The sequence below is a fragment of the Xenopus laevis genome, chromosome 2S (assembly GCF_017654675.1).
Source record: "Xenopus laevis strain J_2021 chromosome 2S, Xenopus_laevis_v10.1, whole genome shotgun sequence".
Lineage (NCBI taxonomy): Eukaryota > Metazoa > Chordata > Amphibia > Anura > Pipidae > Xenopus > Xenopus laevis.
Window position 1 is genome coordinate 128805104 of NC_054374.1, and position 21190 is coordinate 128826293.

Sequence of the window (21190 nt, forward strand, 5' to 3'; positions counted from 1 at the left end):
ATGCAATATCCAGGGACAATAGAGCTGTATAATAATGAGCATTATCTGTCTCCTACACTTTCATGACCTGCAACATCAGATAAGCAAATTAGTTCTTGTACCTGTTCAGAAAACTGTTCAAAGAGGAGAGGGCAATGTGGCAGATTCAACGGACGCAACAGTTAAAGGAAAACTATACCCCCAAAATGAATACTTAAGCAACAGATAGTTTATATCAAATTGGATGACATATTAAAGAATCTTACCAAACTGGAATATATATTTACATAAATATTGCCCTTTTACATCTCTTGCCTTGAACCACCATTTCGTGACTCTATCTGTGCTGCCTCAGAGATCACCTGACCAGAAATACTACAACACTAACTGTAACAGGAAGAAGTGAGGAAGCAAAAGGCAGAACTCTGTCTGTTAATTGGCTCATGTGACCTTACATGTGGTTTGTATGTGTGCACAGTGAATCTTACGATCTCAGGGGGCGGCCCTTATTTTTTATAATGGCAATTTTCTATTTATGATTACCCAATGGCACATACTACTAAAAAAGTATATTATTATGATAATGATTTATTTACATGAAGCAGGGTTTTAGACATGAGCTGTTTTACTCAGTATCTTTTAATAGAGACCTACATTGTTTGGGGGGTATAGTTTTCCTTTAAATAGTTAAAGGGGTTGTTCAGCTTCCAAACAGTTCAGATGTTTTCAGATTGTTCATCAGAATTAATAAAGACTTTTTTCAATTGCTTTTCATCTTTTATTTTTTAGTTTTTCTTAAATTGAAGTGTAAAGTTTAATGTTCTGCCTCAGTGATCCACAGGTGCAGATTCTGAAATGTTACAATTTGCTACATTAGGGGGCAGATTTATTAAAGAAGTCAACCCTTTAAGAAAAGAGCCCATACCCCCACGAAGACCCCCCCGGGGGGGAAATGCCCCATACTTTATACTAACCTCTCAGTGCAGATTCTGGCATCGGAATTCCACGCAACCATCTTCCGGGTCTTTGTGTCTTTTTCCAGCACTTTGGCAATTGTCGTGAGTTTTGGCACATGCGCAGTTGTCACAAACCAGCAAATTACTCCAATGCCAGAATCTGCACAGAGAAGTAAGTATAAAGTATGGGGCATTTCCCTGGGGGGGGCAGTTATGCTGGGGGGAGGATGGAGAAGGGAGGGGGGTCGCTGTGGGGTGGGGGGTACGGGTTGACTTCTTCTTTAAGGTTCGATTGTTAAATTTGAATTTTCTAGTTGGATTTTTGGTCAAGACTCACAAATTCGAGTTTGGAATAATCCAAACTCAAATTCAAGACTTATCATACCTCTACCCTGGAAACAACTCAAATTCAAAAGTAGGCCACCTAAAACCTGCTGAGTTCATATAGAAGTCAATGGCAGAGGCCCAGTGACCCATTTAAAGATGTTAATAGCCTTTCTGACATTCAAGTTTTTTTCTGAGAAAAACCCCAGTTCGAGTTCCATCAAATTTGATTAGCGTTTTCAGGTCGGTATCATTCTTTTGAGTTTTAGACGTCTGATTTTTTTCGAAAATAAGATCCTATTCAAGTTTCGAGGTCATTCAAGGTAAAAAAAAACTCTATCACTCAACCTTAGAAATGCATCAACTAATGTATCAATTTAGAACTGTTAAAGAGACGGTGCCCCCCCCCGAGTTGCTTCAGAAAGACATAAGAAGGTGAAAAATGAAACTTTACACTTCAATATTATTTCTAAAAAAACAAGTGTTGGAAGCTGTACAACCCCTTTAAAGGGCAATGGTGTTTCAGACTTTTGGGTTCAAGTCCAATAATTTCTCAAGGTCCCTTTTAAAAAATATAGAAAAAGGAACCAATAAAAACAGTTGAGCACAATACTGCTTATGGATTACAGAGGCTTTTCCAGATATGGAACTTTTCCATTAACACTATGTAAATTTACTTTTATTTAAAAAGCAAAATAGAAAACTATCCATCAGCAGTCTAAATTATTTCCAAATGTAGAAGGCAACTTTTATATAAACTGCAAAATAAGATACATGTTCTGCTCTTCTCTTGCTGCAAAGTCAACCTCCCAGCTTCCCCTTGCATCTAGTCTCACACTTCTGTCAGTCACTGTATGTCTCTCTTTCCTGCACACGTGTATCTGCATCTTCAATGCATCTGTAAAAGCTCATGTGCATTTCCAGCACACAGCAGAACTACTGAGACGCTTGATTCATATAGGATCGAATGTTAGCAGCAGGGTAAGTACAGCAGTGTAATTCTTGGGTTACGTTTGCCTTTAAGGGTATAAGACATGGAATTCTTGGGACCTGAGATTTTCCCTGATATGGAATATTTCCATTAATTTGGATAACTGGAATCATACCTCAAGTCTGCTAAACAAATTTTAACACAAAATAGGATTGTTTTGCCACCAATATAAAGTCATACTTATAATCAAGTACAAGGTACTGTTTTGTTATTACAAAAGACTTATTTTTTAAAAATCTGATTTGCTTAAAATAGGGTCTATGGGAGATGGGCTTCCTGTAATTCTGAGCTTTCTGGATAATGGATTTCCATATAACACATTCCGTACCTGTATTTATCTTTATAAAATGTTTTTATAAGACGATTTCCATCATGAGGCAAGATATTCTGTCTTCATTCAGGAGTTGGGTGTCAGATGAATGTTCCAATATATGTTATGGGGGGCTCATTTTGCCTAGGTGTTTTAGAGCTCAGTCTATTAAAATCACCAGATATCATGACTCTCTACATGCAGAATTTGAGCAAAAGGCAGTTATTTTGTTAGATTTTGCTTGTATTGGAATCCGTTACATCTGCTACGAAAGGAAGCCCCCCTATAACATGTATTGGATCATTCATCTGACACCCAAAACTGCATGAAGACAGAATAAAGAGAAACAGATGCTGAGAGAGGGATAGTGAATATAAACTTGATTATTTCAGAAACAATGCAGAATTTTTAATTGATTTAGAAAGTTTCTTACTTCAGTATGAGGAAGCTCATATTAAATTTTCATTTTCGCAATAGTTCCCCTTTAAGAATAAAACATAGCAGCTCTCTCCAGTATGGGCTAATCTTGACCCCTACATGGACCCTAGACTGATGCTCAGGTAAGTGGGGGCACTTGGGAAGCACAGAATGACCTAAGGCAGCAGAATGATTCAGATACCACCTGGTTCTGCCCAAGGACATTCAACGTTCCTTAGGGTAATGACTAAATAAAGGTACTGCTATTACATCTAGGATAAAGAATGAATTAAAGCTGAGAAGTTACGTGTCTATAGCAGTTTTTCCAGTGGAAAAACTGCTATACCAGTGGCTAGGAAGCAACATGTTGTTCACCCACCCCAAGGATGTTGCTCCCAGTGGCCTCAAAGCAACTGCTTATTTTTGGATTCCCTTCTTGAAGGCAAGTTTTGGTTGCATAAAAACCAGGTGTACTGCCAAACAGTACAAACTGCCTACAGCCACATAAGGCTACCATCAGCCACTCGCTACCCTTATTTGGTACCCCTAGGACATTTTTTCAAGCTTGTGATGCTCCCCAACTTTTTTTACATTTGAATGTGGCTCATGGGTAAAAAATGATTGGGACACCTAGGTCTATAGTTTCAAAATGTACGGTTTTTCTTCAGATCTGTTATGTTATTTTAGATTTTTAAAAAGCTTCGACTAACTAAAAATATTACCAAAGCACAAGCTGGCATTTTCAAAAAAATTTGCAAAATTGTCAGCAAAATGTTGGAGTTAAATGTAGGAAAATGTGAAAAACACCCACAGAAATGCATTATAAACGGGGGGCACCACAAACAAATCGTGCAGGAAAACTTTAAATAAAATACCTAAAATGAAATATAGGTTTGACTGTAATTTTATTTGCCAGGTATATCCTGATGAAGATCATTATTTCATGTCCAGAGGAAGTCAGCATCACCTACAGCAGTCACTTACCTCTTACCTGCACAGCTGTCTACAGGCTGGAGGGGGTAGGAAGACGCCCCATTGAGCACAGAGCAAACACATGGGTGAGAAGAGATGGCACTGCCTACAGCCAAAACCACCTATGTAAATCAATGGGTAGTGTGTGGCACTAATAGTTATGTCCATAAATATTATGACAGAGACTTTTTTCTAATTTTGGTTCTGTACAATACCACAATGAATTTTACATGAAACAACTCAGATGCAGTTGAACTGCAGACATTCAGCTTTAATTCAGTGGGTTGAACAAAAAGATTGCATAAAAATGTGAGGAACTAAAGCCTTTTTTTAACACAATCACTTCATTTCAGGGGCTCAAAAGTAATTGGACAAATTAAAAAACTGAAAATAAAAACATCATTTCTAATACTTGGTTGAAACCCCTTTGCTGGCAATGAGAGTCTGAAGTCTTGAACTCATGGAGATCAGGTGACTGACTTGGCCATTCATGAATATTCCATTCTTTGCTTTAATAAGCTGTTGAGTTGTTTCATTTAAAATTCTTTGTGGTAATGAACAGAACCAAAATTAGAAAAAAGTTGTCTCTGTCCAAATATTTATGGGCTTAACTATATAGTTGCTTATGTTATAGCTCTTTGTGGCTCAAAAATCTGTCTGAACACACACCGTTGTGATGTAGGAAAACCAGCTGAGGACTGAAATACAAACTGCTGACTGTTCCACCCAACACAAATAGAGGAACAGTTCTAATAAGGACCATAAGAATTTCTTGTTTTACTAGCTTTCATTATGTAATTATATTGTAAGACTTTATGCAGTTCCTATGCAGTTTTTATCCATTTTACCCTAAATGCCTATTTCTGTTGCATGGAGCTCTGCTGCTGTTTAATCCATAACCACTCTCAACATAAAGAAAGAAACAATTTGGAAATATACAATGAAACAGAATAGGGTAAATGGTTCAGTGCCCCTACTGGTACCTTCATCAGATCCCCAATATATACTCACGACTAAGGTCCCAGTAGGCTTCATTTAACTAAAAAACATTCAGAGGCATTTTCAGGAAAACTTTGTGGCTTTGTGCGACTGCAGTGCTTTCGTCCAACTGGCTAATATGTTAAATCATGTATATATGCTCTGCTCCTTTTCTGAAGCACAATATAATATATAAATTTAAGGGCAGAGACACATAGAGATTCGTCGCCCTGGCGATAAATTGCCTCTTCTTCAGGCGACTAATCTCCCCTACTAGAATTGGAATCGCCCGTGGGATGCCACTCGGAACGCTTCGTCTTCCGAAGATTCTTTGTGAGGCAACTTTGTAAAACTAAGAGCTCCGATTGCCATCCTGCCGCCAATTTAGATTCTAGCCGGCGGGAAGGCAGTTCGGGGAAATTATTTGCCCGAAGAAGAGGTGATTTGTGGCTGGGCGACTGAATCTCCCCGTCTGAAATGACCCGACTTGTTATGCACTGGTATGCAGTGGGGATAACCCTTTTAGTAAAGTATTATTACTGCTTGAGAGAATACATTTATTCTAAAATGGTCATATAAAATGATCTAGCCTGAACCCAGAGTGTATTAAGGCTCTGAGAAGCCCTTATTGCATGCTGCTTACTCCTAACACTGCTTGTAGTTCTAGAATGCTGCATACAATCATTTCTAAACTTTCAGTAGCTTTGTATTGATACAGATGGCTCTAATGGAAAACTACTGTAACATAAAGTGCTTTTTCATCAAGTGCATTATCTACTGTAAGAACTGTGTTGGTTTAGTGATCAAACAAGAGGTTTTGTAAAGTAGAGTAGTCCAGTTCCTATCCAAGAAATGCAGATGGTACATCTCTCTTTATTGCTGTGTTCCCTATGCTGTTAGCTTTATAGAACACTTTCATGAGATAATGAAATGTCAGAGTTTCAGTTCAGTTAATAAATATACCATTATCCTCACATTTGCAATAGAAACCTAAATGCCCTTTATTTTAGAGAGAATTACCTGAGAACTATTAATACAGAACCGGGCAACTAGTGGCCTCCCAATACATCTCTGCTGATTAACCTGGTGTAGGGGTGATGATAGTTATATTTATAACTGATGCCTATTTTATTTCATTGTGCTGTCTTTTAAAGGCTAGCTAATAATGATTCCAGATTATCTATGTATTCATGTGTCCTTTATAATTTTTTTTTTAATGAGAAAACCTGGAATAAACATTTCCCCAAAATAAAATTAGCATTTTTGTAACATTTCACATATGGTTACAAACATACAAATTTCCAAACATTTCACATACAATTTCACAGCCGATTACCAGTTTGCAGAGTAGTCTCTTTATGCCCTTGTGCTAAATAGTAATCTGCCAGGCGTCATGCGGATAGCCAGTATCATAATAAAGTGACCAACCTTATTTTCAACATTAACTGTAATATAATTGAATGTTAAAAAGACAGAAAAGTATAATTCAGTGGTAATATTGTGAACGTTTCCCTGGCCTCTAAAAATGTAAATAAATCTATTAAGATAAAATAATAGGGAAAGGTTTTGTCAGCCTATTGCTACTTTTCCTCTGAGATATTTGCCTTTGTTTCCCGGGAAGGAAAGTTCACTGAGCTGTTAATTAAAACTGACCTCGGTTTTTGATTCAGGTTATTTCTAGCAAATCATTCACCCTCATTAATTTCGCTTCTATGGCCTCCCCGAAGATGAATGTTCAGATCCAGGCAATTACTAATAAGGAATCACTGGAAATGAAATTGAACTACACGGCCCGGCCTTGCCATTCACATTTCACAGGTCTGAACCAGTGGAGCTTCTCCAAGGAGACCTGCAAATCCATTTAAGCTTCTCACATTTCATTATGGGCAAAACAAACCTATTCAAAGAATTCCTTGGTGGCAATGTAAGCAGATTCGTTTAAGGGGGGGGTTGTGATCAATGAAATCAGCAAAGGAAAGGGAATTAGAGAGGTCTCTGTGTCAAATCAGCTGAGATAAATGACTGTGTATTATTCATTGTGAAGGCCACGGCTCACCCCTAATGGAATAGGGTACAGTTGTGTTCAGAATAATAGCAATCCTGATCAATAACTGTTTTTTGGTAGAAATTATATTTCTACATGGCAATTCATTTTCTAATAGGTGTAGTAGAGTAATAGAAATCCAACAGACCCAAAAGTCATGACATAAATGCTGCTGATTCTGTATATTTGAGGCTTGTTCCAAATAATAGTAATAGCAGTGTTCAAAATAATAGCTTGTTCCAGACAATAGCATTGCAGCATTCAATTAGTGAGGTCATTCATTCTGTGCAAAAACAGGTGTTAACTACGACCCTTATTTAAAGGGTTTATTCACCTTTGAGTTAACTTTTAGTAGGACGTAAAGATTGATATTCTGAGACAATTTGCAATTGGTTTTCATTTTATTTATTATCTGTGGGTTTTGAGTTATTTAGTTTTTTTATTCAGCAGCTCTCCAGTTTGCAATCTGGTTGCTAGGGTCCAAATTACACTAGCAATAATGCATTGATGTGAATAAGAGACTGGAATATGAATAGAAGAGGGCCTGAATAGAAAGAGTAATAAAAAGTAGCAATAACAATAAATGGATAGCCTTAAAGAGGATCTGTTTCTTAGATGGGGTCAGTGACCCCTATTTGAAAACTCAAAGTGAAAAGAAAAAGGCAAATTAAAAAACTATGAAAAATAAATGATGAAGACCAATTAAAAAATTGCTTAGAATTGCTTATATAACATACTAAAAGTTAACTTGAAGGTGAACCACCCTTTAAGGAAGGAAGGCAGCAAATGTTATGCATGCTGGTTATAGTGCATTTCTCTCTGCCTATGTGAGGCCCCCGTAAAGTACCATTGTTGGGAGGAAAAGAAAAAAAAAACGTGCTAAAGAGGTTACAATTTGCCAAATAACACATGAAAGCAAGATTGTTCTTTTTGGGTCTAGGGCCATAGACAGTTTGTCAGACGACCCCCAAACACTGAATTGAAGTCATAGTACAGTGTGAAGACAGTGAAACATGGTGGCACAAGCATCATGATATGGGGATGTTTCTCATACTATGGTGTTGGGCCTATTTATCACATACCAGGGATCATGGATCAGTTTCAATACATCAAAATACTTGAAGAGCTCATGTTGCCTTATGCCGAAGAGGAAATGTCCTTGAAATGGTTTCAACAAGACAACGACCCCAAACACACCAGTTAATGAGCAACATCTTGGTTCCAGACCAACAAGATTGACATTATGGAGTGACCGTCCCAATCCCAGGACCTTAATCCAATAGAAAACTTGTGGGGTGACATCAAAAATGCTGTTTCTAAGGCAAAAGCAAGAAATGCAGAAGAATTGTGGAATGTAACAGGTGCCAGAAGTTGGTGGACTCCATGTAACACAGATGTGCAGCAGTTCTCAGAAACACTGATTATACAACTAAATATTAGTTCAGTCATTCAAAGGAAAGCAAAATCATGAAACATTTTTCAGTTTATACAGTGAATGTTTGAGTCTGTAAAGAAGAATGCAGACACTGCTATTTTTTGGAACAGCCTAATATTCCGTTTTCTTCACTTTCTGTAAAGGAATAACACAAACTTGATACATTTTTCTTCATGTTTTGATTTGGAATATAATGTGCAGTGTTCCCAATTCATTTGCATGTATATAAATAAAAGCTATTACAAGGACTGAACTTTTTTTGCTTTTTTAAACACACTGCTATTATTCTGAATACTGTATATTGATGGAATCACAAAAAATGGTGTAAACATGTCATAGAATTGACTAATCATGGGTTTGAAAAACTTAAGCGGGCCATAAATTAACTCATACTCGGTTTCAAAAGGTACATAAAAATCCAGGTTTATTCGGATAAATTATGGTCAAATCATTAGGGAAATATTCTGCTTCAATGCAGAAATAATATTTACACATCTATAGCTGTAACAGGTGCAAAGAAAAAATAAGAATTTGCTTATGAGTGCACCCAATTCTTAACAGCAACAGACAGTTTCATAGGGTAAGTGCCTCTAGACAAGGAGCACTTAGAAGATATGTGGGCAGAACTCCTCCTTCGGGTATCAAATAGGACAATCATACACATGGATTTCCTGATCATCACCAACAGAGACAATTTTAGATCCATTCTTGTTGTATTTTACGCCCCAAACCTTTAAAAAATAAAAAATAATTAGCGCTTTTCCAATTAAGTTTATGGGACCTTGTCATGTGCACTGTTCACCCTATACTTGAGGGTGGTTGTGGAAAGCAATGTTAATCACAATACACATAAAATGACTGTTTTAGAATGACTGGGGAAGTATACAAGCATAGTACAAGTTGAGTCTGAAATCATGCATTGCAAGACAGCTGTGAGGACAGTACCAGAATAAAACTGCAGGGTTATGAGTCCATCCTCCTGTATGTAAAGGACTTTAAGCATGTCTTAGAAATACATGAAAAACTACTTACACACCTTCCTCATACACTTCATACTTTGTCACTGAAGTTAATCAGCCAACCCTGAAGCAGGCTGGAAGATGACTTAACTCAGTGGATTGGTTTAGTGGCCAATAAATGAATATATATTATGTATTGTATACACAGTCATGCCTGAAAGCTTGGGAAATTTTCTATATTTTTATATGAATGTGACCAAAAGCACCACCTGATTTTACAACAAGTCCTAAAATAAGATGAAGAAAACCTACCTAAACAAAATTATATTTAGTCATGTATTTTAAAAAAATTATCCAATCATTTCTGCATGTGGCAAAAGTGGCTCAGTATTCACTTACATTCGCTTAGTATTTGGTGTGACCCCCTTTGTTCAGCAATAACTGCACGTTTGCAGCAACTGTTGATTAGTCCTGCACATCGACTCAGAAGAATTCCAGAACATTCACTTTATTCTTCTTTAATTGTGTGTGTTTAGGATCATTATCTTGCTGCATCACCCACTGTCTCTTGAGATCCAGTTCACAGACAGATGTCTTGACATTTTCCTTTAGAATTCTCTGGTATAATTCAGAATTCATTGCTCCATCAATGATGGCAAACCTTCCAGGCCTACACGAGGAAAATAGACCCAAACCAGAACACTCCCACCACTATGTTTCACAGATGTGATATAATTCTTATGCTGGAATGCAGGGTTTTTCTTTCTCCAAATGTAACACTCCTCATTTAAACCATAAAGTTCTGTTTTGGCTTCGTCCACAAAACATTATTCCAGTATCCTTCTGGTTTGTCCACATGATCTTTAGCAAACTGTAGATGGTCAGCAATATGTTTGGATGGGAGAGTGGCTTCTCCTTGTTAATCTGCCATACACACCATTGCTGTTCAGTATTCTCCTGATGGTAGACTCATTAACATCAACATTCGCCAATGTGTGATAGGCTTTCAGTTGCTTAGAAGTTTCCCTGGGTTCTTTTGTAACCTTTTGGTTACTATTAGACGCCTTGCAGTTGGAGTTCTTTGATGGTCGACCACTTCTGAGTAGGGTAACAATGTTCTTGAATTTCCTCCATTTGTACTCAGTCTGTCTGACTGTTGATTGGTAAAGTCCAAACTCTTTAGAGAAGAGTCTTGTAACGCTCTCCAATTTTATGGGCATCAACAACTATTTTTCTGAGGTCCTTAGACACCTCCTTTGTTTGAGTTAAGATACAAATCCACAAATGTGTTGCATGTTTGATCAGGCTTTTCTGGATCCCCGTTCTTTAAATACAACAGGGTCTCTCACTCAAACCAGATTGTCCTGCCATTGACTGAAAACACCTAACCCCGATTTCACCATCCGATTATTTGATAATCCTATATTCACTTACTTTTGCCACTTGCAGATTATTGGTTCATTTTTTTTTTTTTCAATGAATACATGACCAAATACAATAATTTTTTGTTTAATTTGTTTAACTAGGGTTTGTCTACTTTTAGGACTTGTTTGAAAACCAGATGTTTTGTCACTTTCAGCAGGACAGCTTATTATATGTCCTGCTCTTAGTCCTAAGTGGCACATTTACCAAGGGTCGAAGTGAATTTGAAGTGAATAAGTAATTTTTGGGTACTTCGACCATCAAATGGGCCAAATTCGACTTCAATTCGAAGTGAAAATGCTTAGACTATTCGATAATCGAAGTACTGTCTATTTAAAAAATTTTGACACTTCGCCACTTTAAACCTGCCGATTTGCTAGGTTAGCCTATGGGGACCTCCTAGAACATATAGCCAACATTTGGCTAAATTTTTAGAAGTCGAAGTGAAATTGTACGATCGTACGATTAAATCGTTCGATTCGAAGTACGATTGTACGATCTTAAAAATCATACAAATTCGACTTCGAATGTTGAACTAGCCTATTCGATGGTCGAATTTCTAAGTTTTTTGCACTTCGAAATTCGACCCTTGATAAATCTGCCCCTAAGTGTGAACAACTTAAAATAAATTCGGCCAGTGTGCGGGAATAGGCACCTTTCCTCATATGTGGGTGCATAACCATATGAGCACTAAGATTTCAATGTTACCTACACCACAAAAAGAGCAGCCTGCAGAATCAGCTCCTTCAAAACACCATTTTCCAGGGTGTCTTTGAAGAAAAAAAAACATCTCATAAGATCGGTTGTCCAAGGTGTTTTACACCATGGACGTACTTATAAAACATATAGGACTGCTGTAACAGATTACATATACAGCAACATGGATAGTAATAACAGTGCCCAAATTGAATCCCTCAACAGCATACTGTTGGCAAATTAAAGAAGGAAAATACAAAATGTCAAAGTCAGGCATATGCACCTGCGTGAAGAAAAAAAAAGCAGGAAGAGGATCAATCAGTGGTTCTTGCTGAGAAGAAACTCAAGCCGGTGCAGTTTTCTGCTGATAGGAGCAATGATCTGAGCAGATCAGTTAATTGAATACAATGACTGGGGGGGGGGGTACCTAACTTTTAGCACTTGCCTCCTAGTGATTTTTTACTTTCCTTCCTCTTTCATGTAGAAAAGCTGGTGTTTCCTAGCACCAGAGGGGTAGATTGGGGGGTGGGAACAATTTCATGGTGTAAAATATCTCCAAATGTGTCAGTTATGTTACCCTATAATACTCTGCTCCATAACTGTATCTCACCTGGTCTTGGTGATCTAGGAAGGTGTGCACACATGTTCTGGCAGATACATCCCAGACCTTTACACTTTTGTCAGAGGAGCTGTGAAGAAGCAAATATCCACAGTAAATTCTACAATATTATAATTTCTATAATATCTATTTTAATAAAGTAGTAATGGCGAGCTTTCTGAGGCAAGCTGCAGCCCATACATTCAATAGTTCCACTATAAGGTTTCATGCCCGCTTTAATTTTTAAGAGAAATTAGTTGGACAGAGTAACAGTCCTACTAGTTATAATACTGAATCACATCACATTCTTGTTGGGTTCTAATTTGTTAATGCTTATCAAACATAATTATTAGAATATGAGAGAACAGAATAGTAGAAGAATCATACTAAGGCTTTGACTTACCTTGTTATAGCAAGTACAACCCCATGCATTTCTGTACAGTCTATTTACAGATGCCCCATTAGATTTGATTTTACATTGGCAAGCCTATTTTCCTTTAAACCTAGGCCCCAAATGAGAAAAGCCCCCTCCACTACCGTCCATAGGCCCCCTCCCTGCATAGTGCAAAAAGTGTCCATGAATGCCAATCTCACGTATCCATGCAACGAAGCGCAGTGGAGTTCAAGGGCGCCATCTTCCGCATCTTTTGTTTTCTACAAATTCTCTTCCCTTCTGCAATTTATGGAGCATTTGAGCACATACGCAGTTGGCGCAAATATCGGATTGGCTCCAGCTGCACATGTGCCAAAGTGGTCCTTTCCAAAAAAAAACAAAAAAACGAAGATGTGTAAGATGGTGCCCTTCCGCTGCACTACTCTGCATGGATATGCAAGATTCAGGGAGACATTTTGCGCTAATGCACTATGCAGGCAGGAAATAGGGAAAGAGGGGGAGGGGGACTGTGGTGGGTAGCGAATGGGGCTTTTCTCATTAGGGGATTAAATTCTCCTTTAACAATCAGATACTATCTTTCTGTATGATAACTAAGTGCCAGTGTGATAAAAATGGTGTATTAAAACATAGAAAAATGCAAGCAAAGAGAGGAGTTAATGAGATACTCAAGAAGCTGTGACTTGAGTTAGAGGTAGGGTAGGAATGACAATATGGCTTGGGCTCCTATTGGACTGAAACGTTCAAATATGCAAATGTGCCACAAATAAAACTTATCCAGAAGCCTTCAAGACCGTCTATTAAGCATGGATTTATGTGCTCAATAGTGCACAGTCTTTCACTGCTGTTAAAAACTTGTGTGCCAATGTGCCTTTAGCCATATTCTTTAGTCATCCGATTTGTTGCTTTTTTTGTACCTAATCCTAGATTAGGTACAAAATACATTATTACATTTATTACCATTGTTCTGCAGATTTTTAGAGTATGGTTTTAGGATCAAAAGTGGGAAACCGTGCCCTATAAATCCCTCTTACCTGGAAACAAAATGAGCATCATCCGGTGAGAATGCCACATTAAGCACCCAGGAGCCATGCCCACTCAAGGTGGCAGCCAAGCTGGCATGTTGTCTGTCAGAAGGAACACATACAAATTAAATAAAACACAGATAATTTTAAAAAATGAATCTGGTGTGGTTAAATGAATGTATTTGTTTCTGAAGAGACTAATTAATTGCGATCCAAATAAGAGATGTTAAGGCATACAATTAGATTGGCCTTATACTTGATTTTACGCACATAGCCCTGGGTTAAATCTGAATGCTTTCCATCCATATATTAGATTTATACAGTTGCTATAGCAAGGTATTTTAGCGAGTCAAAGCAGCAGAGGTCCCAGAGCTCATGAAAGCAGACATGCTAAAAGAGCCATTATAGACCATTTAACTTTATAGCAGAGAGACTTACTGCAATACTCTAGAACAGTGTCCCAATGAGCCACAGGAACACTATAGGGCAGTGTGGTTTCATTTCTTCCCTAAAGTCTAAATATCAGATCCTACTGGGGAGAAAATAATCTGCTGCCCTCATAAAAAAATAATTAAATGGCAGACAGGAACAAAAAAGAAAAACCTTTCAGGGTCATATATCTGTGGCCCTAGGCCTACACAATGAGGACCCCCATCACACTGCCCTTCACTGCACAAAGCCTAAATATTAGCATCCTAACTCCATAAATGGAAGTGTTATTGATAAATACACCAATGCATTTACAAAATGTTATTCTGTGGCAAGGTTTTGGCCACAATGAGCAACCTTGAAAAGAAGAATCTGTAGTGCTCGTAGTCAGTGGCAGATTAGTGGCAGATTAGTGGTTTAGCGATTCCTAATTGAAATACACACTCTAAACAAAACAGACCTATCAAGAATAACATGATTTTGGGAAGAGGCCCGGAATAGAGGTCAGTTACATTTTGGGAGAATGCTTATTTTCACTCCTAGGTATTCAAACCCAGGATGATGGTCAGTTAGAAAAAAAAATGATGTGGCTATGCGTTTGCTGTCCTAGGTAGTTGTGGGGATGCGATTGTATGGCTTTATAAGTCAAATGGACTTTGAGCTGATCAAATGTTGGACCTCATAGGGTGCTTTTAACTAATGTCTGAAAACCACCAACTACTCTGCACACAGTCACTTGCAATTAACAGAACCACCTACACATCGTAAATCTTGATATAACCATCATCTGATGCTGTGACCAGCAGCTGGGAGTCAGCGGAGAAAGTCAGGGATCTTATAGGCATGGCATGTCCTGAAAAAGCAAAGAAAGATGGAATAAGGCATTTAGAGAGATACTAAGTTTGGCAACAATGGTCATGGTACATTGTACATCTTCATTCCTGGAATTAAATATTCAGCTTTAACTGAACAGAAACAACAGGAACAAATACACTCTGCATTCAAAACAGCACAGTATGTCTCTTGTTTGGATTGAACACATTTATAACAAAGGGACTGTAAAAATAAAGGTATTGGACCAATAAATCAACAGAGTGAGATTCTTACCTTCCAACGTGTGGAGAAGCTTCCCAGTAGCAATATCAAATATGTTTATGATCCCATCAATGGCTCCACTGGCTAAGTATTTCCCATCTGGGCTCTGTTGGTGTCAGACAGACAAACCTCCTTAATTTACATTCAACAAACTGAACTTCATAAGACTAATCATTCAAGTGCTGTGCAGAGGGAAATCACAAGTAAAAGGTTTGTAATTTTTACAACCACTGAAACTTACATATGCAATACTGAGGATAAACTTCCCTCTTGTATCCAGTGAGTATTCCTTCTTCCCTGTCTCCACGCCAAAGATGTTTACTTTTCCTACATGGCTCCCAGTTGCAAGGTGTTGGGAGTCTGGTGAAAAGGCTACAGACCAAGCATCCACTATGGAAACAAAGTTAAGTTACTAATGCTACTTATTTGCAGAGCACCAAGCAGATGTGTATTATTGCGTAAACTCAATCTTCAAGCAACATGACAATCTGTGAAATTGGTGGGGAGATAAGTGTTTTCACATTAGTTACAGTGCTACTACAGTATCAACTGTGCAATATGTCTATAAGTTCGGACACTCAAAAAATACAATTTAGGAGACAGGATTGGTATATATAAAAGATAATGCTTTACTCTTATGTAGAAAGAAATCTCACAAACAATACAATCATTATCTTTTATATATACCACTCTTGTCTCCTAAATTGTATTTTTTGAGTGTGCGAACCTATAGACATATTGCACAGTTGTGTGTTACCTTGTGTAGGGTTAATTTATGGTCTCTGCACCTCTTATACGATTATCTAGAATATTTACTAATCCGGTGTGCCCTCCATCCACTGTTAACTCTACTACAGTATCAAGTCATTTTATATAAAAGAAATAAAAACAAGCCATATTCATACATTATGGAAATATAAAAATCCCTACTTGAATTGCTCAAGAATAAGCAGACGTTACTATGGATGTAGCCTATGGTGTAATGTAATAAATGGTTTGGCAGTCAAATCAAATTAGCAGACAACTAGAGTGAATCAGAAGATTATATTAGATGTTATAAGGAGAGATTTGAGGAATTATCACTGGTTCCATCCTATCTTGTATACTGGGTGAAAGTAGATATAAAGAAAACAGGAATAAGAGACAAGGCAAGAATGACAAATCAACTCCCATTAGGGGCAGATTTTCACTTGTGATCCTAAATCCATGGCTAAGAGTTTGTAACAGAATTGTTTTTCTTACAAACACTGTGTATTCAGCAAACGTTAACCAGATATCTGTACTCTTGAACTTTTGTTTACAGATCATCAGCTTCTAATTGCACTCATTAGGGATCACCTGGTCCTGCATCAATGGAGCGGATCTGCTTCCCACTATCAAGATCCCACAGGCGTATGTGAGCATCTAAGGAACTGGAAGCCATTATGTTGCCACTAGGGCTAACATCCACTGACACCACACCGAGCTGATGACCTTCCAATGTCCACTGCATCTCCAACCGTTCATCAGACCTATATGGACAACATAAGACATCTAAATTAGTTACCACATTGCTTTTAATTATGCTCTTTGACCCCTATGAAAAAACTCTACAAAATTTTAAATCTGTGGGATTGAATACTTATACTTTTTTCCATAAAGTTACATAAATCAATATCACATTAAAAGCATGTAACACTTAAAGGAACAGTAACACCAAAAAATTTAAGTGTTTAAAAGTAATGAAAATATCATGTAGTGTTGCCCTGCACTAGTAAAACTGATCCCATCAATGGCTCCACTGGCTAAGTATTTCCCATCTGGGCTCTGTTGGTGTCAGACAGACAAACCTCCTAAATTTACATTCAACAAACTGAACTTCATAAGACTAACCATTCAAGTGCTGTGCAGAGGGAAATCACAAGTAAAAGGTTTGTAATTTTTATCACAAAAATTTCTATATACCCTGAACACTCATATGAGTTAAATTGCTTTAAGTCAATAGGTTTGTTTCCTATGGTACTACACCATAAAATACTGTCTGCAATAGTGAACTTACCATTTCCACACCTTTAACAAATCATCCAGGGAACCACTGATCACCAACTCTGACCCATCATTTGAGTTTTTACCCCATCCTACTGACCATATTGCATCTTCATGGGCTTTAAAACAAAAATAAAATATATACAGTGGGACTAGGGTTGACACCTGATTTTTTTTACTTTACCCATGTTTGTATTCTTTCACAACGCAATAGCAAAAAGCATATAGTATCAGCTGACTGATTCTACACATTTAAAATTCTCTATGCATTTGCTGCTTATTATGATACTACAAGGAGCATGTTTAGACTTTTTTCCCCTAAAGAATATAGATAATATTCCTTATAACAAACCAGCATAAAAATGTAACATATAAAATTCTGATTTTTGGTGCCTACACGCAACTAAAAAAAAAAAAAACCTCCCCAATCCCACCCGCCCCAGAAGGGGCACCACAGTTCAGGTGGAAGACAGGAGGCAAGCCAGGACACAAGCCCCCCAGCTAATGGAATACTACTGGCTGTAGAGTGTTGACTCATGATTGGCTTTTTCTGTGTGACAGTGCTGTTCACACAACCATGATATTTAAGAAACATGGGCCTTCTTTAACCTCATTATGAACAATGGTGCTTGGAAAGATCCAGGATGCTATTAATGCTCTCACTTCATCGGCTCTGCCTGCAGATCTGTTATTTAGATCCTCAAAGAAGTGTCAAGATTCGAACTTCTTTGTTGGTCAATAACCATTCAGCTAGGCTCATGTTAAAAAAAAAAGTGCTGAAATGCATACTTGTTGACAAAGTGTAGGGACTGGTTCTCAGCCAGCATTTATCTGCAGGCCGAGAATTATACCATAGTGGCCAGGTCTACAGTCAGCAGTACTGGTGAATCCAGATGTCTCGTTATCTTGGCCCTGTCTAACCACAGTACATGTGTATGGGATCAGTTATCCAGAAACCTGTTGTCCAGAAAGCTCTGAATTATGGAAAGGCAAATTTTAAAAACTGGTTTCTTGTATAATAATAAATATAACAGTACCTTGTACTTGATCCCAACAGATATAATTAACCCTTACTGTAAGCAAAACCAGCTTATTTGGTATATTTAATGTTTACATGATTTATAGTAAAATTATAAGGTATAACGATTCAAATTAAGGAAGATAGACTTTCAAGGTTGGGTAAAAGTGAATAAACTTTACTGAAAAATCTGAAATTCATAGAGGTGTTAATTATGTGTAGTTACTATGATAGGATTACCAATGTGTCAATGTGGTATACGGAGTCCAGCGTAGCGAGGAGTGCACTGATCTATACATTGGGGAGATAAAACAACTGCTCACCAAGCGAATGGCTCAGCATAGGAGGGCAAACTCTACATGACAAGACTGGGCTGTCTTTCTACACCTAAAAGACAAGGGACACTCCTTTGAAGATAGCAAGGTCCAAATCTTGGAAAAAGAAGACTGCTGGTTTGAAAGAGGAGATTCATGTCAAGGTGGAGAAACCAACCCTGAACAGAGGCAGGGGGGGGCATCGACACCACTTGTCTGCTACATACAATATTGTTCTAACATCTGTACCCCGGCAATTTCAGAACACTTCACACATCCATTCATGCAACTCTCACAAGTAAAACCTGTTTCTATGAGTTGCATGACACATTGGTTAATCCTATCACAGTATCTACATAGAATCAACACCTCTATGAATTTCAGAAGAGTTGCAGTGTGCCGTTGTGATTGGATGAAGAGTTTATAAAACGAGAACTTCCCAAACCAGTCAGTTGAACTGAAGAAGCTGCTCGGATGAGCAGTGAAACATCTTCAATAATTACTCAGCAAGTCCAGTTGTTTATTTTGAATTACTTGTATTAGACATAATAGCATAGGTTATAGTGATACTAAAATCTACAATTAACAGACTTTGGTGTATATAATTTATGTGAGTGTATGTAAGGTCAATGTGTGTGCACGTGTGTTCTGGGTTTCATTTGGAGGGGTTAAAATTGATGAACTTGGTTCTTTTTTCAACAAGGATGTAACTATCCTTTATCTGAAAAACCCTAAGTCCTGAGCATTCTGGATAACTGGTCCCATTCCTGTACTAATCAGCAAGCACCACTGCAGGGGGTAGATCACATTAGCTTTTTGGGGGGAGTATTTGAGATGGCCCAAGGTCACAGATAGCTTAATACAAATGCAGCAGGTTTTCCTGTAAATGTTCATTAGAGGCATTCTTTAAAGAAATATAAAAAAAAAAGACAAAAGATTACAATGTGTGTGGTTACTGAATGCAATTAAACCATGGTGAAAGAAAGCTTACCATGTTCCTGCTTGAAAAGAATGCTGTACTGTAAAAAGAAAATAGGAAGGAGAGATTATTTGAACAAACTTCATGAGGCAACATTCAAGGGATGGGTGTTTTTTTTAGGTTATAAATGCAGACTGTTGTCTATTTGATGTTCTACCAAGAATAGTAAACGTAAAGTGACCAAAAGGCAGCCTCTTACATGTATTACTGCCAATAGCACTAGTGACGATGCAGATCAAACAGAAACTGTGTTGACATCTATAAAACTGCTGTAACATAGTCACACCACAGAGGAACCTCCCAACAGCCTATCAGTGGTCATCTAAGATCATTTAACCTCTGCAAGAGTAATAAAAGCAAATATCTGAGTGGATGTTATGAGCTACCACCTTCTTCTAATGAGGAAATCTCTCTAAATCTAAGAATAACATATTCATATTAATATCAAACCATGTATAACTTATTGATAAACACATTTTGCTGCACAAGAATTGCTTATGATGTTGAAAATGGACCATATGCAATAAAGCAACAGCTGTTGCACTTGCACCCTTGGCACTATGTAATTAACAATGAATGTACTGGCGATCACTGTCAAGAGTCACCTACAGGGGCATAACTACAGAGGGAACAGACTCTTTGGCTGCAGAGGGACTTAAAAGGTGCAGGCGGCCCCATGAGCCCCTAATTAATGAGCAATTTTAACATATATTGGTAAAGGATAATCTCTGGGTAGGTTGGGGCCTTAAAATTAATTTGCTGTGGGCAGGGCCGCCATCAGGGGGGGACAGGGGGTTGAGTTGTAGGGGGTTCCAAGGGTAAGGGGGGCCCGGCAACGCCACACTTACGTTATTAGCAGGGCCCCCCGTCTTTCTGAGAGCTGCCGACTTCGGAAAGGCATGGACGTTTAAGGGGCCCTGGCCACCAATTTTCTTATAATGTGGGGGGGGCCTGGCCACCAATTTTGGCCACCAATTTTTTTTTTCTCATGTGGGGTCCTAGCCACCAATATTTTTAAATGGGGGGGGGGGCTGGCCACAAATGTTTTTAGTATGGGGGGCCCTGACCACTAATATCTTTCTATTTTTTATTAACATGTGGGAACCCTAGCCACCAATATTTTTTTGGGGTGGGGGGGCGAACCTGTGGGGTGGGGGGGCGAACCTGTGGGGTGGGGGGGCGGACCTGTAGGTGGTGCTTGCGGTGGGAGCAGCCCAGTAAATTGTCGTATGGGGCCCTACTATTTCTGATGGCGGTCCTGGCTGTGGGGCACAGTAACATCTACTTACTCCACTGGTCACGTACACCTACCTGTGTACTCATATCCGCAGTTCACAGGCGAAAATGATCTAGGAACCAGAAAACAAAAGTACAATTCAGAATTAGATATGAAAAAACACAAACATTGCTTAAGCATCATCAGTCGGCGGGTTCTTTCGCAATACCTCTGCACTTGTTTCCCTCAGTTTTCATTCAATCCTCGTTGCTGTTTCTATTCTCCCCGCTGCCATCGAAGTCGCGGCTCTGATGACGCCAGCAAGTACTAGCGATTGGCTATGGAAGCCATATTGTGATTGGCGAAACACGCTTTGTCAATTAAGCTGCTTCCTGTTAGGCCGGTACGTCTAACGGTCCTGGCATCATACGTCAAACGGCCAAATCAGTGAAACAACAGTTGGCAGTTGTGGCCACGCCCACTTCTAAGCACACGTGGAAAGCTCGCCACGCAACAATTGAAACCGGCTTTAGCTGTCCGTTGTGTGCCTGTTCTTGGTTTAACCATCCCTAAAACTAGCCCAGAAGAGTTACACAGGTTCATTTGCGACGAAATGC

The 21190-nt window shown here is 38.4% G+C and overlaps 1 protein-coding gene across 1 annotated transcript; it reads right to left on the bottom strand.

Annotated features, from left to right (window-relative positions):
- Positions 1–8803: 8803 nt before the first annotated feature.
- wdr61.S (WD repeat domain 61 S homeolog) lies at positions 8804–20955 on the bottom strand. Its single transcript, XM_018250004.1, has 11 exons — positions 20803–20955; positions 20669–20706; positions 19370–19397; positions 17060–17165; positions 16360–16532; positions 15263–15411; positions 15034–15127; positions 14686–14779; positions 13507–13599; positions 12094–12172; positions 8804–9137 (listed from the first exon to the last, which is right to left on the bottom strand). The coding sequence occupies exons 2-11, from the start codon at positions 20678–20680 to the stop codon at positions 9048–9050; spliced, it is 918 nt and encodes a 305-aa protein (XP_018105493.1). The 5' UTR covers positions 20681–20706; positions 20803–20955; the 3' UTR covers positions 8804–9047.
- Positions 20956–21190: the final 235 nt, after the last annotated feature.